Source organism: Setaria viridis, chromosome 6 (assembly GCF_005286985.2).
Source record: "Setaria viridis chromosome 6, Setaria_viridis_v4.0, whole genome shotgun sequence".
NCBI lineage: Eukaryota > Viridiplantae > Streptophyta > Magnoliopsida > Poales > Poaceae > Setaria > Setaria viridis.
Genome location: NC_048268.2, coordinates 6,045,982 through 6,064,434, shown reverse-complemented (window position 1 = coordinate 6,064,434; position 18,453 = coordinate 6,045,982). Strand labels below are relative to the sequence as shown.

At 43.2% G+C, this 18,453-nt stretch overlaps 2 protein-coding genes across 2 annotated transcripts; one reads left to right on the top strand and one right to left on the bottom strand.

Annotated features, from left to right (window-relative positions):
- The first annotated feature begins 160 nt into the window (after positions 1 to 160).
- Positions 161 to 2,532, top strand: LOC117860810 (vesicle-associated protein 4-2). The gene is made up of 7 exons (XM_034744194.2): positions 161 to 468; positions 947 to 1,017; positions 1,271 to 1,352; positions 1,452 to 1,570; positions 1,687 to 1,764; positions 1,871 to 1,990; positions 2,113 to 2,532. Exons 1-7 carry the CDS (start codon positions 300 to 302, stop codon positions 2,170 to 2,172), a joined length of 699 nt encoding a protein of 232 aa, XP_034600085.1. The 5' UTR covers positions 161 to 299; the 3' UTR covers positions 2,173 to 2,532.
- Positions 2,533 to 3,936: 1,404 nt separating this feature from the next.
- Positions 3,937 to 9,312, bottom strand: LOC117860809 (external alternative NAD(P)H-ubiquinone oxidoreductase B2, mitochondrial). Its single transcript, XM_034744192.2, has 10 exons — positions 8,993 to 9,312; positions 7,450 to 7,714; positions 6,664 to 6,870; positions 6,307 to 6,557; positions 5,898 to 6,114; positions 5,716 to 5,820; positions 4,960 to 5,232; positions 4,735 to 4,856; positions 4,446 to 4,565; positions 3,937 to 4,335 (listed from the first exon to the last, which is right to left on the bottom strand). Exons 1-10 carry the CDS (start codon positions 9,085 to 9,087, stop codon positions 4,248 to 4,250), a joined length of 1,743 nt encoding a protein of 580 aa, XP_034600083.1. The 5' UTR covers positions 9,088 to 9,312; the 3' UTR covers positions 3,937 to 4,247.
- Between the last annotated feature and the right edge of the window lie 9,141 nt (positions 9,313 to 18,453).

Sequence of the window (18,453 nt, the reverse complement as noted above, 5' to 3'; positions counted from 1 at the left end):
GCGAGGTGGGGCCCACCACTCATCACCGAGTCCAGCGTATAAGACAGCCCCATTAACTCCGTCGTCACGATTGACAATTCCACACCACTCTGCGTCTCCATCCCAATCATACTCTTCTTCCTCTCCCTCTTCCTCCCGACCTCTCCTCTCCCAGGAAGCACCCGACCCCGACCATACGTTCTCCGGCGCCCCACGCGGACGGCGAGCCGCTGCTGGTTTCGCCAGAGGAGGAGCAGGGCCACCGGGAGGAGCAGGGCGACGCCGCTGCCGAGTGGGCCGGGCGCCTGGGGCTGTGCCACATGCCGCTCTGGGGTACCGCGTCCGGGCCGCCGGCCGCCGAAGGCGAGGCCGCCCGCGCGCCGCCCGGGTCCAGCGGGGGCGGCGCCGGCGGAGTCAAGGTGATCCGGTCGCTGCTCCCCACCCGGCGCCGCCTCCGGCTCGACCCGCCCGCCAAGCTCTACTTCCCATGTACGCACCCGGAGCTTGCTCTTCCATCTTCTTCTTGCCGGGTTCTAGTAACTGATTACTTTCTTGAGCATCTGCTATGGTTTCGATTGAAGCTGCCTCTCCCTCTGCTGTTCGGGCTTGGTTTCGATTGCTCTGTTCTCGTCAAGGCGCCGCCTTTCGTGTTCTTGTTATGTTTGTTCAAACTTTTCTGCTTCAAGAAATCCCTCTTTGATTGTTCCGTGAAAGCCTCTGTTCCAGGCTTCCAGCTTGAGTCTGTGTATAGAAAAAGAGGATTTTTAATTCGTCAAAAAAGGGGATTTTTATTCTCGATTTTTTTACGACCGTTTTTTTGGAAAGATTTTACGACCGTTCATATATGGAGATTGATTGAATCGATGGGTGGTAAAGGGCATGTCAGTTATGCAGTTTACTAGGAAAGGTGTTTTCAGTCATCTGGTTTTTTTCGCCTAATGTTGGCCTCTAATTTTGACTTGTGAAGATGAACCTGGGAAGCAAGTCCGGAGCGCGGTCAGGATCAAGAACATCAGCAAGTCCCATGTGGCATTCAAGGTAACAAACAATCGTCTCTTTTTTTTATCAGCTCTGCTCCCCAAGTTGATTCTGTTATAACTAGATGGTATTCTAAAATAGTTTCGCGAATTTTCCAAGCAATTTGTTGCTCCATTTTTCGATAACAGGACAATCAATTTGTTCCTAGGAAGGTTTTTAGTCATTACTCCAACTAATACAACGATTTAGCACCTCAGCAGCTGCGCTGTACCTCTCAGCAAAACACTAATTCTGGCCATTTTTTCTTTTCCAGTTCCAAACTACAGCACCAAAGAGTTGCTTCATGAGGCCTCCGGGCGGCATACTTGCTCCAGGGGAAAGCATCATAGCAACGGGTAATTTGATTGGAGCCTGATGAATGTCATCGGTAATTGTGGTGTTCACCAATTATGATGACCTGACCTGTGAGTGGCATTCTCTTATTTGAATGTCAGTGTTCAAATTTGTGGAGCATCCGGAGAACAATGAGAAGCCGTTAGAACAGAAGTGCAAGGTTAAGTTCAAGATTGTCAGCCTGAAAGTCAAAGGACCTATGGAGTATGTCCCTGAATTGGTAAATCCTTTCTCTGCAGCAACCCTGACAATGTATATTCAGTTTAATTGTTCAAAGCCTCTACTTGTCTCTATTCAAATCGTCGTGTAAGCTGAAGTTTTAACATTGTGTTGCAGTTTGATGAGCAGAAGGATCAGGTTGCGGTTGAGCAAATTTTGCGGGTAGTATTCTTGGATGCGGAGCGTCAGAGCCCAGTAAGTCTTGGCAAATGCTCTTCTTTCCTTTCTATTTTTCTCTTGATGCAATGCAACTTTGGGAGAATATAATGTTTGGCTTACACATTTTGGCAACATTTTGAAGCAAATGGACAAGCTCAAGCGCCAGCTTGCTGAAGCAGAAGCTGCTCTTGAGGCACGCAAGAAACCTCCAGAGGACAACGGTCCCCGTATCGTTGGCGAAGGCCTTGTGATTGACGAATGGGTAAGATTAATGCTTTGTGGTTTTAATTACAGTGCCTAGTCTTTTAATAGTGGTCAATAGTTTTTGAGATGCAGCTCTGCCTCATGTGCTTCTGTGCTAATTTCTTGATTATGTTATTGCAGAAGGAACGAAGAGAGAGATACCTTGCTCGCCAGCAGATCGAAGGTGTTGATTCAGTGTAGACACAACGCAGCACTCTAAACAGCAAATTGAACATACCATTTTATGGGCGCCAAAATACTGTCCTTTCACACTCCATTTGTCAAGCGGTTGGAGCTTAATTTTGTGAAGGTTCGGATTGTAGCAATCAAACAAGAATGAGGCTTTATGTAATTAGGATTTGAGCTTCATGCTGTACTCTCTTGGGTCTGCATGTGTGTAGATAATCTGTGCTAGCCATGTATTTGGAATTTGTGGACTGTGGACATGTGAATGTGATACATTCCCTTAGCTGCTGTCCTATCAATATTGAAAGTGTAATGTAATCTCGAAAGGCACTCTCCAAGGTGATTAATGGACGTTCTCCCATCATGTTACATTAATTCTACCATCCACTTGCTTATACAACTCATACTGCAACTGGAAAATAATGTTAAGAAGTCAGCTTAGTACCAATCATCCAGGGAATCTTCTCTATGGAGCTGCTATTAAAAACTTGTATAATGCCACCCTGAGATTTATGTCATATTGAGTTGTCAAGTGTTAGGTCCCATGAAACATTCTGGGCTAGGCTCAGCATCTGGTTCTCTGTCATGTTCGTTTATTTTGTTGGTGTGTGATCTGTGCTGAAATAATTGCTCCTTGTTCCTTTGTGTTCATATGATCTGTACTAATGGAGCTGTTGAGCTGGAGGAATTAGGTACAAGTATACCTAACCCACCAACCAAAGAGGTGGATGATGATGGAACATTAGTTTTAGTCCTTTTTGTGGTCTGGACAAGCTGTTGCTTTCTTGAAATTCATTCATATTGGGTGATTTGTTAAGTGTTTATTTCAGTTTTATAGCCAGATAGATGTGATCATACATCCTTGACTTTTAAGATTAAATAAGTGCAAGTGGCTGTTTGTCTTCAGTATTCTTTCACTTTCATAGAGACAAGTAAGAATAAGTATATTTTTGTTGCGATATCACCCTTAAAACCGGTATTTTGCCGCCAGGAGGTGATGCAATTGGATGTGTTCTAGAACGATTTGAAAATTCAGATCCAAGATTTTTTTTCCTGCTAGATCCTGTAAAACTGGTTTCGTCTTTGAAAGTGAATAGCAGTACGATAGGGACGGCAATAGAACAAAAGGACATGACCAAAACTTCGACTCATCCGAGATGATGAATTTTACCGGTATTTCATATCTTCCTGAACATTTTTTCTCTCAAATTTGGGACCAATCTCTGTTTTGCTACACCGTTCCGGTCATGCGTAAAAAAAAAACTCCTTCCGGTTTTAAAATAATTGTTATTTTCTTCTCTTTTGCTATCTTCAAAATACTTATTTCTTTTGCAATTTCTAGAAATTTTTTGCCTGCTTTTTTCTAGTTTTACCCTTCTTAAATGTACAATTAATTCATTATCTAAAAAAATGTACAATTAATTAACCTCTTTCCCTTGCATGCACACTTTATAGAGCGTCTCTTATCTTTTATTTTACATCTTGCCCTATGTTTGAGGGAACTGTCTGCTCCACTTAACAGTTGTTGTGTCCGGTGGCCTCAACAAAAAGAAATTCACCAATTGATAGAAACAAACATACGAACAAATGGACCTGAAGTAGCATTTCCAGGGAGCAGTTTTGCACTGATGTGGCAACTCAACCACTACAGTATCAGCTCATGGCTGCTTGGTAAATTTCACAGAATTTTGGCATGCCAATGACCAACTTTTTGGTACCAAATACCAACATCTTACCAGATGTTAGGTAATTCATGCAACCAACTGGACCACTACCATGGACAGACAAAACAGAATTTCACAGAACAAAATCAGGGCCAAACTGACCCCTTGCACGTCATATCTTAGTGGTACAAAAAGGCTATTAAACGAATCTGAGCTTGCTCAGGCCGCGAAAGTGAAGTACAACTCTCTCCAAAAGTGTAGTACAAAGGAATTTCGTGGTGCACTATACAAGTGCAAGGGAACTTTCATTCTTCCCTTAACAAAAAAAAGAACTTTTATGTGAAACAAAACTCATAGTGGGAGAAGGCTCTAATGGCCCTGATCATCTGAATATGTCACAGCAAAAAACTTTAGTTCCCTTCTTAATTATATGCAGCTTGAGTCTCTTCCGAAGATGAATCGACGCGTCCAATCAGATACCACCAGCATCCTCGTGCGCCAGCTGATTTGTTTGCTGAATTCAGAAGCAACAGAGCGTTAGACATGCTGCTGATGAATCAGAAATATGGGGCACAAGTGTGGTAGCATGATCGCCTTTGTTGTCATGGAAAGGGAAACACTTACGTCGCATACACGGAGTACCAGAGCCACTGAGAGCTATGGCCAATGGAGATCCAGTCTCCAGGAAGCTGTGCAGCAGTTTGCTCACCTCCTAGAGGGGCGAATTGGCCCAGATGCCGGTACCTGGAGGATTAACACAGTAATAGAATCAGATTCTGAAAATAAAAGGTGAACACTTTTGGAGCTATGTTCTGGCAGAGCCTGGTACTCAGCAATTGGATCAGAATGAAGACCATGAAACGGATTCGGCCAACTATGAAAACATTGAGCAAATGAGTGATGGAATAGAAACCTGAAGGGGCGGAACCGATGGCGGCCTTCTCCCCTGATGCGGATGGGGCCTTCAGGGTGTTCTTCAGCATCCTTCATCTTGTTGAAACACCTAGCAAGATATTGCCCTTGCTGCGAAGCCACCTGGAAGGAAAAAAAAACTAGTTAAAATTTTGGACACACAAAGTACGGTTTAATAAAATCGGAAACTTCATAACTTAATACCCTAAAGAAGAAAAATAACAACCTGAGCAGTTGCAGGTAGGAATTTGACTTGTGAATCCACCAGTGAAAGAGCCTTCTTGAATTCTTCGATATTCAGCTCCACAGATTCCTTCTCAGCATCTCCTTTCGCACTCCTTACTAAATCGGCAATACCATTCATTTGCTTGCTCTTAAGGTAGAGCTGCAATTGTGGGTATCTCATGGAAATATCATCCAACACGTCTTGAATCTCTTTCACAGTCAAGGTTCCAGACTTATCTTTATCTGCAACTCTGAATATTTCTGAAATATCTTCCTGCAAGCATTATGCAACATGATCATAAGTACCTAAATGCAAATAACAGTCCAGCAAATATATATGATTAATTGGCTTAAATGCTGTATTACAGATACTCAACGCTGGCTAAATGTAAAATCAATATGCCGAATTAAATTACCTACGGAATACTAACTATATGTCCATATGTGATGATACTGATCAAGTGAACTAATGTCATTCATGGGTACTCCTACTGAGACATTAGCTTCTACATAGGGAATATATTTTTTAGAAGATTTTGCTTTTTCTGAATCAATAGACAAAATCTTAGGAATGCTAGTAATGGATTTTTTTTTTTTGAAATGCAGTAATGAAGTTCCACATATGGGTTTGCTAGTAAACAAGACCTGGAATGTTATCATGCGAGAGAAGAGCTACATAAAGGACTCTTCTATTGTTCTTCAGAACCTTTTTAACATTAACGAACAACAGAACAAGTAATGGACTTCCAATACGTACCATTACTCTCCTCTGGTTTATTGTAGCACAATCACCAATTGCATAGACACCATCACATTCACGGACCCTTAGCCATTCATCAGTGGCTAAGACACGCCTATTGCCCTGTATATGCAGATACATGATTATTCAACTGACTTAACTGCAGCAGAAAACTTAATCGACACTGAGTTTATGTGTACCTGGCCAATTTGTTTCATGAATTCCACAATGAATGGACGAGTTCCAATACCAGTGGACCAGACAGCCATTCCATAAGGAACTGAGATGTCCCCAGTGCCAGGATTTTGCATGGTAATAGCATCCTTAGAAACCTTCACAACTTTGTATCCAGTTTTCACATCAATGCCATCCCTTCCAAACTTATCCTCAGCAAAGTTTGTTATCCTCTTGTCGAACCTTAGGAAATGAATGCAGGCAATCATTAGTCCAGGACACATGTTACTTATGTAAACTTCTGCAGTCAATTGTTGGGGGAACAGCTAAATTTGGTGTACTGACGAAAATGGGTGAATCCCATATAAAGATATAGTAGATATCAATTCATAAGCACAAATTTTATGACAAAACATTGCGAGGATATAGCCTTACATGGTCAGTATGTGATCTGCAGCTTCAATCAATGATATCTTGACAAGGTGCTGAATCGAGGGATAAAGCTTGGATAAATCTTCAGTAACAAAATCATGCAAAGATGCTGCAAATTCCACTCCAGTAGGTCCACCACCGACAACAACAAAATGAAGATTCTTCCTCCTCTCTTCTTCATCCAGGAAGGGGAGACTTGCCCTCTCAAAGCAGTCCATCACACTCCGTCGGATCTTTTGAGCATCCTCAACTTCCTGTGATTAAATGAGGACAAAATGAGTAAAAGCAATATGACGCTATGGACCTAACAGTCCAGATATATTCAGAAATCATGTCATAAACTCGGTAGTGGAAGGTTACCTTCAAGAAGTGGCAATTCTCGACCACACCAGGAGTATTGAATGTATTTACCCTAGCTCCAACTGCTACCACAAGATAGTCGTAGTCAACCAAGAACTCACCATTTCCATCAAGATTTGTCCCAAGATTCGAGCGACAATGGATTTTCTTGTTTTGTGGATCAATCTTGAAGCACTCTGCTTCCCAAAATTTGATTTCTTCACCTTTCTATTAAGCATAACGGACAAAAACACAAATTTTAGTTCATCAGTAACAAATGTAGGCATCTAAATTTGGAATAGTTCAATTATGAATATTCTTGGTCCGTTGTCACAAGAAGAAAAGGAAAAAAAAGAAATATGTCTGCTCCCAAGTGTGTCAAAACTTGCAAATTCTTGTATGTGTGGGACTCAATTGGAGAGATGCAAGATTCCAATGCCAGGAAGATGGAGAACTTTATTGCTACATGATCGTCCAAGTGCTTACAGTAAACAGTGTTCAATGAGTAAACATAAAAATTCAAGCTGCCACTAAAAAACAAAAACAATTAATCTGTCACTGAAACAGAGCATTTAAGTTATGCAATGTAGGGATGTACATAGCACTGAAACATTGATATTTATACTGCGTATGAACATTGCCAGCTGATGCATTGTTATATTGCTCTGCTCTCTCGAGAACCAACCAATCTACTATATTAAGGCAGAACTGTACCCCCCAAATTCACTAATGGTTCTATTGAAATATGGATGGTAGAAGTGCTAGCATAGCAGTAAAGGACCCCCTGAAATTTGAAAAACTGCATACCTTCTCCAAAACCCTTCGAATTGGCTCGACGATGCTCCTTGGCTCAACTGTTCCAGAAGTGACGCTTGGGAGCAATGGTGTAAAAGCAAAGTAGTTCCGGGGAGATATGACCTGCACATCATACAATCTGGTATCGAGATTCCTCAGGAATGTGGTGCCACCCCAACCAGTCCCAAGCACCACAACTTTCTTCCTCTGAGGAAGCTGGGGCTTCTCAACAGCAGCATCTGATCCGGAGTCCGCATAAGCGACGAGGCCTCCACTACTGCAGATTCAGCAACTTATTGGTGAGCAATGGACATGAAAGTAAGATAGCAGGACTCATGGTGTGACAGAATGATGATATTACAGTATTATTCATTCATCTTAGATAATAAAATCTGTATGTTATACGTTGAAGGCACTCCATTATCGAGCAGACCTTGACAAAAACTTAAAAAGTTACGGTATTCAATAAAAAAACTGTCCTACATTGTGATGTTTCAGTTTGCCAAGCAAGCGAATTTCAAGGAGATACTTTTGGTTTCACTCATCAGGACTCCGAAGAAAAAGAGAAAGCATAGTACTTTATCATCACAAACAGCAACATGTTCCATGTTAGTTGGCACATGGCTCCCAACGCACCAAACTATAGTTCTCCCTTTGTTTTTAGTTCCTGTTTGTGGCCGTACCATAACGATCTCGCCTGTAATTAAATATTGGGAAGGAAAAAAAAAGCACAAGCACAAGTACGAATGGAACAAGAAAATGCTGGAATCTACGTAGTTGTGCTGCGGAACAGAGAAATCAAAGTTGTTTTTTCTTTCTTGCTGGTCTCACGGGGCAGCCAGTGTTGAACGTTCAGACCTGTCCCACTACGATGCAGGGACGCTAGCTAGCTCCCCTACATGGAGGTGGAGCAATCAAAGAAGACTAGAAGAGGTTCCTTTTGTTCTGGTAGGCCACATGGACCAGGGTGGAATGTTCATCTGCAGAGTCCACCACAACGACCGAACGTGGGGACGCCTCCGATTTGCAAATCAGGTTGGGGAAACGACTTTTTTGGTTTTTTAAAAAAAGTTGTGGTTCATCTAACATCCTCTGAAATGAAAGGGAATGTAGCTAACGCGTGAGAAAGCAAAATCCAACAAGGCCTGCGAGATTTCACTTTCAGAGTAGGTAATAAAAAAAAAGAGAAAAGAAAGAAGAAGGGCCGCATGTTTACGCCCTCCAAGATCTGCGGGGATGGAAATGAGCAGAAACTAGGGGGCGCATGGAACAAGAGGCACAGCTGCGGGTAGCTAGTTGACAGGCTCCGGAGCAGGGAGATCGAAGAGGGCGGCGGGCCCGGCGGAATTACGCGCGCAGGAGGTCGTCAGCTCGCAAGATCGCAGAAGGCGGGGGGCAAAAGCAGAGAACACTGAGGCAAACTTGTATACTAATAATTGAAAGGAAAGGGAAAAAAAAAAGGCGGTTACAGAGCAGAGAGGTGTTAGGAGGGCGAGAGGGAGGAGGGGTTGTCGATGTTGAGCAAAGAAGAGGAAGGAAGAGCAGGACAGGGTACCTTGCGGCTGCGACGACGAGGAGGAGGTTGGAGACGCCCGGGCGGCGGCGTGCGCCGCCGGACGCGCCCTCCCACAAGAACGCCGCCCACCTCATGTTCACCCTCTTTCTTCCTTGGTTGGTTGCGTTGCGTGCTCCGGTGATCTCGGAACCAACAGCAGAGCAGAGCAAAGCGGCAAAGTAGGCGCTGGAGGATGGGAGTGGGGATGGCCGGCGGCCCAAGCAAAGGAAGTCTCTGGTTTATACCGCAACGACTCGTAGCTTCCAACGAACGGACGAGCTGTGGAGCTCCGGCCGCCGACCCCAGTGGATCTCCTGGTCCAACCTCGCCACCCCTTTTAATATATATTTTTTTTCTTGTGCAGTTGTGCTCGTGGCTGGCGGCGAACGAGGCCGTGCTGTGCTGTCGAGGTTGGTGACTGGCCGGTGGGCCTGCAACTGGGTGGCCGACACGTGTTTGGCATGCTAAAGCGAACCAGCCAGACGCCCAGTACTACGCGGCGTTGGGTGTCACGTCATGTGCGTGGGGTCGGTCCGCCCCGTTCGCCGCTTTTCGCCCTTTCTTTCTCTCTCTTTTCGAATTGGGCGGCCAGCACTGCTCGCCCGCAGAGGATGCTTTGCCTGTTTTTTTGAGTTTTCTTACGAAGGTTTTCCTTTTTTTTTTAGCCGGGAGTAGTAGTACAGTATACTCCTACAAGTGAAAAATGAGCAAAGGATCCCCGGAGTTGATGATATTTTGTTTTTTTTTAAAAAAACGTTGATGATATTTTTGTGCGGTGGTGATTTGATTTCGATCGTCCCCGGAGTGACCGTGTACGGTGGTGCCTAATTGACTGGTGGCCTGTCTTTTTTTTTTTAATTCGTGTGCTTCTGAACGTGACTTGTCTCCCAAGAAGAAGGAAAGGGGTTCCAGCAGGGCTGGCAGGCGGAGGTGGAAGCGGGCAAGGAATAAAGAAACGCGCTAGGTGCCCTGCGTGCGGCGTGCCTGGACAGCGAATCCGAAGGGAAGAAGAACTAACGAGCACAGGCACGGAGCTGGATGGTCAGCATCCGGACCGTTCGTGCCTCCTTCCGGTACGGTCGTTCCATCCCTCGATCTCTTCCTTTTCCTTTTGACGGCCGCGCGTGGCAAGAAAGAAATGAACCGGCTGGACGTACGAACGAACATTGGTTAGCTCGGTGCTCGGTGCTCGGTGGTGAGTGTCCAGTATGAGCGTTCCATTTTCGCATTGTTTCCAGCCTCCCGTGCCGCCGGCCGCCTGCCGTATGGGGCCGCCCCGGCACGGAGCGGACGGAGGAGGGCCCTGGCGTTGAGCGCTGGTGCGCTCCTGGTCTCCGTCTCGTCGTCTTCGCCCTCGCCGGCCACGTGATCACCATGTACCACACATGGCGCGCGCGGCCGCGACTTGCGCCCCAAGAAGAAGAAGAAGAATGAGGAGGCTTCGCTGGTTGCGTGTCGGTGTGCGCGTGGACGACAGCCAGGAATCGAACAAGCAAGCCTCCCGCCGCGCGCGATCGGCGGCGAATCCAATCAAACAACCACCACCAGCAAGCACGGTGTGGGGGTGGCCCAGCTGGTCAGCGCCTCCTGCACGCACCACCGGATCCTTCCTTCCTTTTGACCCCCGCAGCAAGAAACCCCTTGTTTACTTCACCCCAACTCCTAACTTTGACACTATGCAAAAAGAAGATTCCCCATCACATCAAACTTGCGGTACATGCATGGAGTACTAAATGTAGACGAAATTAAAAACTAATTGCACAGTTTTGTTGTACTTTGCGAGACGAATCTTTTAAGCCTAATTAGTCAATATTTGGATAATAATTCACAAATACAAACGAAACGCTACAGTGTACTACAGTGCTGTAACAGTAATTTGGCACCTCCCAAATTTGCCAAGTAAACAAGGCCAAAGAAAAGCATGTTCCCGCAAAAAAAAGAAAGAAAAGTATGTGCGTAAAAAAAAACAACACTTGATTAAATCCGCGCGGTGGTGGTTGTCGCATGCGGGTGGTGACTTGTGTGCGCCCATGTTTGGGGCTCTTTGCGAAAGTTTGGTATTCAAGCTCTGCCGCACGTGTTTTTAAAAAACTTAGTGAATCAAATTTTTTATATACAAAACTCCCATAAATAATAATTTATAATTATAATAAAGATGTACGTGCAACAAGAATATATTCTAGGTGTTAAGAGGCAAGGGGTTAACTGTATCGAATTTCTAAGCATTTAGCACTGACGAACAACTTTACTTTTATAAAATAAAATTTTATAAATGAAATCCGGTCCATCATTGCAAACATGATAAAATTTATGTGTTCCTTTGTTAAAATCACAAACACTTGATCAACATACACCGGCTTTCATCACAAACACAATGAACCTTTGGCTTCCCGGGCGCACCTTGGTTGCCGTCATGCGTAGTTGCCTGGACCCACTACTGGGAAAAGCCCCATCAATACCGATTGGGAACCCCTTTAGTACCGGTTGCGAAACCGGTATTGCTAGTTCGGTACTACAGGGGGGCCTTTAGTACCGGTTGGGGTACTAAAAAATAATAAAAAAAGAATCCCACCGCCGACCCCCGCCCTCCCGCGGCCCCCGCTGGCCCCGCCCCACCGCTAGCCCCACCCCCTGCCACCCCCGCCGCTGGCCCCGCCCCCACCCTCCCACTGACGCTCCCGCCGCCCGCGCTCCCACCTGCGTGCTCTGCACCTCACCTGTGTGGGAGAAGAGAGAAGTGTGAGAGAAAGAGATAAGGTACCCATGAGAGAGAAGAGATAAAGGGGGAGAGGAGAGACGCGAGGAGTACCCGTGACTGCAGGCACATTAGTACCGGGTGGACCCTCCACCCGGTACTAATGGGTGACCTTTACTACCAATTGGAGCTCCCAACCGGTACTAAAGGGGTCATAGGGCGACCCTAGGGGACTAGCCCTTATACCCGATACTAATGCAGTGGACGAAAGGTCCATTCCCCAGTAGTGACTGAAAATCATGCTTTGCACATAATGTACTCAATGACAATATCTTCAGAAGCTACACATAATCATTAGTGTATGTTTCTTCAGTCCCATTGCCAATCCTTAGCAAGAAATCTGAATACCAAATGTCACCTTGGCTCTCATATTCTATGTAAGCTGTATCTTCCGTACCTTGTCCCATATATATGAGCATTGTAGCATCGCATTGGTAATCTGAGCTCTCGTTCCGTGTGGTACAATTGGAAGAACCTGTCTAAAGTCACCTCCAAATACCATAACCGTATCCCCAAAAAGCTCTGAACAGTCTATTATATCCTACAATGACCTATCAAGTGTCTCGACTGCCTGTCGGCGTGTCATAGCAACTTCATTCCATATTATCAAAGATGTAGCATGCAACAATGCAGCCGTCCCATTCTGTTTTGTAAAGTTGCAAACACAATTATCACCAAGCTTGATGGGGATCTTGAACCTAGAGTGTGCGGTACGACCACCAGGCATAATAGAGGCTGCAATACTAGATGTCGCGGTGGCAATTGCAATTAAATCCATCGAGCGAACCTTAGCAAGCAACACCTTGTAGAGGTATGTCTTACCAGTGCCTCCAGGACCATCAACAAAGAAAATATGGCCCCTTCCACTAACAACATGGTCAAATATTTGATCAAAACCATCACTTTGTTCTTCATTCAACGTGTCTATAATTGTCAGATCGTCCTCATGAAAACTAAATTTTTCCTCCTCTGTAAGCTCTCTATAGTAATCTCTTGATATGTCACCTAGTAGTCATAAAAGATCCAAAACAAACAACCATTAAACAAACACACTAAACATCAAAAAGGCAAGGCAAGGGACCTATGCAAAGCAATGGTAAAAATAAAATTTACAAAAAATATTGTAAGTACAACCAGATCAATAATTATATTATAGCTACATATGTTCTATCACATTTTCAGCCATGTTAGTTATATCACTTATCTATTTGTCAATTAAAAGTTTCATACATTGTTTTACTCTCCACTTATTTTTGATCTGTCTCATTTTGTATTTTAATTATGACAGAATGCATCATTAGCTAGGTTTGTATTTTAATTATGACAGAATGCATCATTAGCTAGGTTTCAGAAACTGAACCGGAGAGTATGGATGAGAATAAAAAACAGAATGACATGTTAATATAATATTGTAACCCATCTCCAATCAAATTTATTAAAAAAGCAAGAAGCTATAAACACCTAATTGTAATATTATTTTGAAATGCTTAACATAAACAATGTCAAAAAACTTACCTAACTCGTCTATCTCAGGGAGGCCGTAGCTTCTTATGTCTTTGCCCATAGAATTAACGATATATGCTATGTCCCTGAGCACCAATTGTGGAACCAATGAGGAAGTCCCATGAGTATGTCGATAGTCTTCTGCCATAGCTTCACAATGCTTAACCCACGTACCACGGATATTGGTGTATGCACTCACAATATACAATGATCGTTGCAAAAAGCCTCCTTAGAGCACAGGGCATATTAAGTGATGTAGCTTCTATCATTGCATCATCTAATGACTTATTAGTCTCCACAGGACCCATCACCTCACAAGTTTTTCTCAAGGTCGGATATTGAACACCACAGACAGTACAAAGGGCATCAAATAGTACCTCTCACCTTCAAAAGGATTTGCATATACTAGTATTCCAATCTGGAACCTCTTTTTTCTAGGTTCCTAGCATTTTTTTTGACTTCTTCCAAGTGAAGTGATCTGGAAACTCCCTGTATGAAAACTTGGGTGCATTAGGATCATCTTTATTCATCGTGAAGTACTCTGTAAGCATTGACCTCTATGGTTATGCACGCTGCGCCACATCTTGCAGGTTGTCTGTCTCTTTGAATGGAACCATGTGCATACTAGGAAGGTGCACCTGCATTTGCAAAATAGGGATGACATTGAGTACAATGGAAAACGGTAGAATCTGTAGATTGCCTCTATGGCGGTGATCTCTATATCATCACTTTCATCAGCGCTGACTACAAATGAAGCACAGTCATGACCTTTGTAAATGTACTTGTACAGGTACTTGACCAACTTGATACTACAACAAACCTCAACATTAATATGGCAATTATTTCGCATCAGTAACGTGGTTTTATATAGAACAACTTGTCCAACCACTTTCTTCTGATAAAAACCTTATGTCCATCTTGACGCCTCCTATATATAGGATATGCATCCTTACCTTGCTGGGTGACATCAAAAAATGACAAGGATAATTAAAACGACACTTGCCGTCCACCATGCACGCACATTTTGCATTAAGGGTTCCACAAAGTCCGTGTATCATGTGCTTGCATACAAGTTGATGGAGTATAGGATTTTTTTTATCAGGAAGCTCTGCTGATATATATTTATCAAAATCATCAGGGCCACTTAGCTTAGCACTCTTATCCATAATCAACAGAAAGTGCTCATGTGGCAGTCCTCTCTTCTAGAACTCAGTGACATGTGCCTAAGCAGCAACCTTACCGAGGTGTCCCTTATTGATCAAGAAATCTTGTAGGTAAGTAACTTCGCACGATAGACTCTTGCCACAACATCTAGTATGTCCCGGCAACAATTGTTCCATTATCTCAAGCTAATAAAGGTTGCAAGTCATTGTCACAAAGTAGTCTGGCTGGCCATATCATGCAACTAAAGCCATTGCATCCATAAACCTTGCTTGGACATCACGATAGGAACTTGGGAAGCTCTTAGAAAGCACAATTCTTTTTCCAGACCATGAAGCATCGATATCTCCCGTAGCAAATCCGTCAACAATGCCCTAATTGGAATGAATAATTAAAGAAATAAAATTAACCCTCTTAATTGTGTAAAACCATAGATATATAAAAATATAAAAATAAGTTGTATAAAAATGACACTTATTCTTCTATCCTGGTAGCGATCCGCACGTATAATATCCTGGTTTTTTTGGCTTCGAGTACCAATCTAAATGCATGGATTCGACCTTGATATATATATCAACTAACCATTGTTGGAAAAGTCAACCACCATAGAAAAATATGACAAACACTCCATCACATATTTGCATAATATAACAATAATATTCTTGCACACTGACGTGAAGTCTTGACCCTATAAAATAATGTTAGTACCATTAAACAACTATCCACACAAAATTACATAAACTTATACTACATAAAAGCACAATACATACCTCCGTCACCACCATCACCGTTGTCTTCATCACCTTCATTGTCTTCATCAATCTCATGATCTATGATGAGTGTATCGATTATTGTATGGTAAATAAACAATATACAAACCACATGCAAAAAATCATAAACAATTTGAAGATTCACCTTCACCACCATAGGCAGGGCATCCATTATTCTGGTAAGCATTGGACACACATGTAGTTTCAGTCCTACGCCTGGCTGATTTTCCCATGTCTTTTGCTACTTCACCATTTTCTTCTACAAGTAACGCATGAAACACATAATGAGATGACACTTGCATGCAAACTTAATGACATGGACAGTAAACATACCTGATTTCTTACGCTTTGTATATTTTCTCTTTTTCCTTGGAAACGCACCACTGGATTATCCTCCAACAATATATTTTTATCCTCCCAACCAGTTTCACCACCAGGATAAAATACAGGATAAGCCAATGGGTCGTAGCAGCCATGGTACGCTCTTATAAAATGTGCATGTCTTGAGTTTTTATATATCATTATACTTCGAGTAAACCTACGCTCTTTATGATTTCTATCTACCCATATGGCAGCCACTTGTTCAATTGCAGACCCATTATATCTCCTCTGGTCCATTGAAATACTTGTATTCAATTCAATCCTATATTCATCCAAGTGTGCAACCTATCCCAAACTCTTAAACATATGAACATAAGGATTGCCCTGCACTAATAAGTTCAAAATCGTTCTAATAACATTGATGTTAAGATGAGGAGATCTTTTTATTCTATGTGCAATACTTTCATCCGTATCATAAAAATATAGTTGCATGTGCCAGGGACCTTTTGCACCAGGAACCAACTCATCTAACTTGTGGTATATCTAGCCGTGTACCTTGAAAGCATAAACACCAGTACCTATAGCAATTTTGATCACATGAGAAGTGATGGGTACTAAAAAGGTTTCAACGTAGTGTGTCATGAGAAACAATACCTGCAGAAGTGGCAAGACGACGATCAACAGTTGCACCAAAGCTGGTGAAAGAAAAGTATGCGTTGAAATAACATATGTTTTGTCTGAAATACAATGCATCCTAATCTGTCAAGCTTGTGAACAATCGACGAAGCTCATCTGGCATAGCTGGTATATTCACCTTCCCATTCCTACAGCAAAAAGCATGACCTTCACATTAGGTAATTTTATAGCACCATAATATTCACAATTTGGTGCTTTCCACAAAACATGGTGACCAGTTGGCAAGTCTTTATATACTCTATCATATGGATCATGATCCGGTACAACCACTTCAGGATCTCTACAGGTCTCGTAACGAACGTCTGTAAAACCAAAAGTCATGAAATCCAAAATAAGGGTGAATAGAAATATCGATCACTGACAAGGATTATTTTTATTTTTATAAATGGCAAAGCTTGAATGCATATACCTCTCTCGTTAAACACCCGTGCTTCAACATCTTCATAAATGTTTGGTACACCTTCATCGGATTTCAAGCAATCCAAATCCTCCTCTGGTGAGAAAGCATAATATCAGTTTTGCTTTACCAGTTCATTTACTAAAGAGTTGATAACCCATGATTTATATATAGTGTATAGAATAAATTTACCATCCATTGCATTTGTTGGATCATCTGGTTCCCAAAACTCGGAGTCCAATGGATCTTTATCGCCCGGAACATTATTTAATCCTATTCGCAGCGTGCAATTGTGTCAGTCTCAATGCCATAGGAGATGTCAAATCAAACTATTCATTTATATAAACCAAACATACTGATGGGAAGGTCATACTCTTGACAGCACCCCTTGTTCTTGGACCAGTCATCACTTCTGTTACTGCCGACTGCCCAGTTCCAAACAATGGTGGCTGCAATGCAACATCTATATAAAGAACAAAAATATCAACACCTTCATATAATATAATATAAACAAAAGGATTTCAAAATGTATTATATATATACCCTGTGTATGCATGTTCTTTTGTTCGACGGGCCTCCCTTTTTTAAAAAACCTTTTGTTGTTTTGCCGCGTCTGACATTTTAGTAAATCGTTCCCTCTCTTTCTCCCTCTTACGTTCTCCTGGAGTGACCTCCTCCACATCAACTGCATTAAAAATTAGTAATATTATTAGATAAACAATGACACCAAAGATAGCATAAATATGTACTTTATATAGTGACCTGTCATAATTGACAATCGAGACTTCTTCATTGATGGTTGATCGATTTCAGTGCGCCTCATTTGTGTATCTTTCCTTGTATACCAGTTTTCATCATCATCATCATCCAGTAAAAGACCATTGAATAATTCTATTGGTTCTGGCTGTGTCATAACAGATTGAGGAGTACCAATTTGGCGACCATGATATGTGCCAGATTCGGCAATGTGGGTTATTTCATTGGAAGCAAAGAATGGATGCTTTATAAAAATGACACTGCAATAAATATGCATTAGATTAACTACCAATTGAATCATTAGTACAATAACCTACATTGGTTATCTGTTTCTATCATTATTTTAAGTTGACCAATAGAAGATAATATTGCGTGTTCAGCCACTACAAGGGTTGCACGGGTAATAATCTAAAAAGAAGCTAATACAAGGAGAGTCCGCATGATCAGAAATGCTAGCCAAATGCTCTTTGACAAAAAAGTTACTGGCCAATTAAAATGACGCAGGGTCTAAAATAAGTAGACATGCATGAGATAAGATGCTGTCCAATTCAAAACCACGCACCCAAAGAAGACGTGCTGGCATTCGATAGGAATAAAAAGGCAAAAGACGAACAAAACTGGAACCTGGTAGTGGTAGATCGATGCCCCTGTGCCGTGGCCGCACTATCGCTTGGCCTCCGCCTGCCACTCGTGATTGATCTTGCCGAGGCGTTGTAGCACTGGCTCTCCGGCGGGACGACCCCCTCGAGGCCTCGAGTAACAGCGTGGCGACGACGGTCGTCTGCGGGTCCTCGACGGCGACAACCCCGGCCCTTCCAGTGGCGGCGGGGTCGACGGCCTGCGGCACCTCGATGGCGGCGGCCCACTCTATTGGTGTCCTCCACCACGCCACGCTTGGCCTCCGTCTGCAAGTCGTGAACGATCTTAATTGCCGAGGTGTTGTCGCACTGGCTCTCCGACAATGACCTTCCTCGAGCGGCAACGTGGTGACGACGGTCTGCGGCTCCTCGACGGCGACGACCCCTTCCAGTGGCGGCGTGGTGACGATGGCCTGTGACACCTCGATGGCGACGACTCACTCGAGCGGTGTGAACGACGATGG

What these genes read in the sequence shown, in the direction of transcription:
- LOC117860810 (XM_034744194.2), top strand. Translation starts at nt 300, where the DNA reads ATGCCGCTCTGGGGTACCGCGTCCGGGCCGCCGGCCGCCGAAGGCGAG. An exon ending in AGTCCCATGTGGCATTCAAG is followed by an intron (nt 1,018 to 1,270) that starts GTAACAAACAAT and finishes TTTCTTTTCCAG; the next exon opens with TTCCAAACTACAGCACCAAA. An exon ending in TGGAGTATGTCCCTGAATTG is followed by an intron (nt 1,571 to 1,686) that starts GTAAATCCTTTC and finishes ATTGTGTTGCAG; the next exon opens with TTTGATGAGCAGAAGGATCA.
- LOC117860809 (XM_034744192.2), bottom strand. Translation starts at nt 9,087, where the DNA reads ATGAGGTGGGCGGCGTTCTTGTGGGAGGGCGCGTCCGGCGGCGCACGC. An exon ending in TTCGAAGGGTTTTGGAGAAG is followed by an intron (nt 6,871 to 7,449) that starts GTATGCAGTTTT and finishes TATGCTTAATAG; the next exon opens with AAAGGTGAAGAAATCAAATT. An exon ending in TGGTACTCCGTGTATGCGAC is followed by an intron (nt 4,336 to 4,445) that starts GTAAGTGTTTCC and finishes TTCTGAATTCAG; the next exon opens with CAAACAAATCAGCTGGCGCA.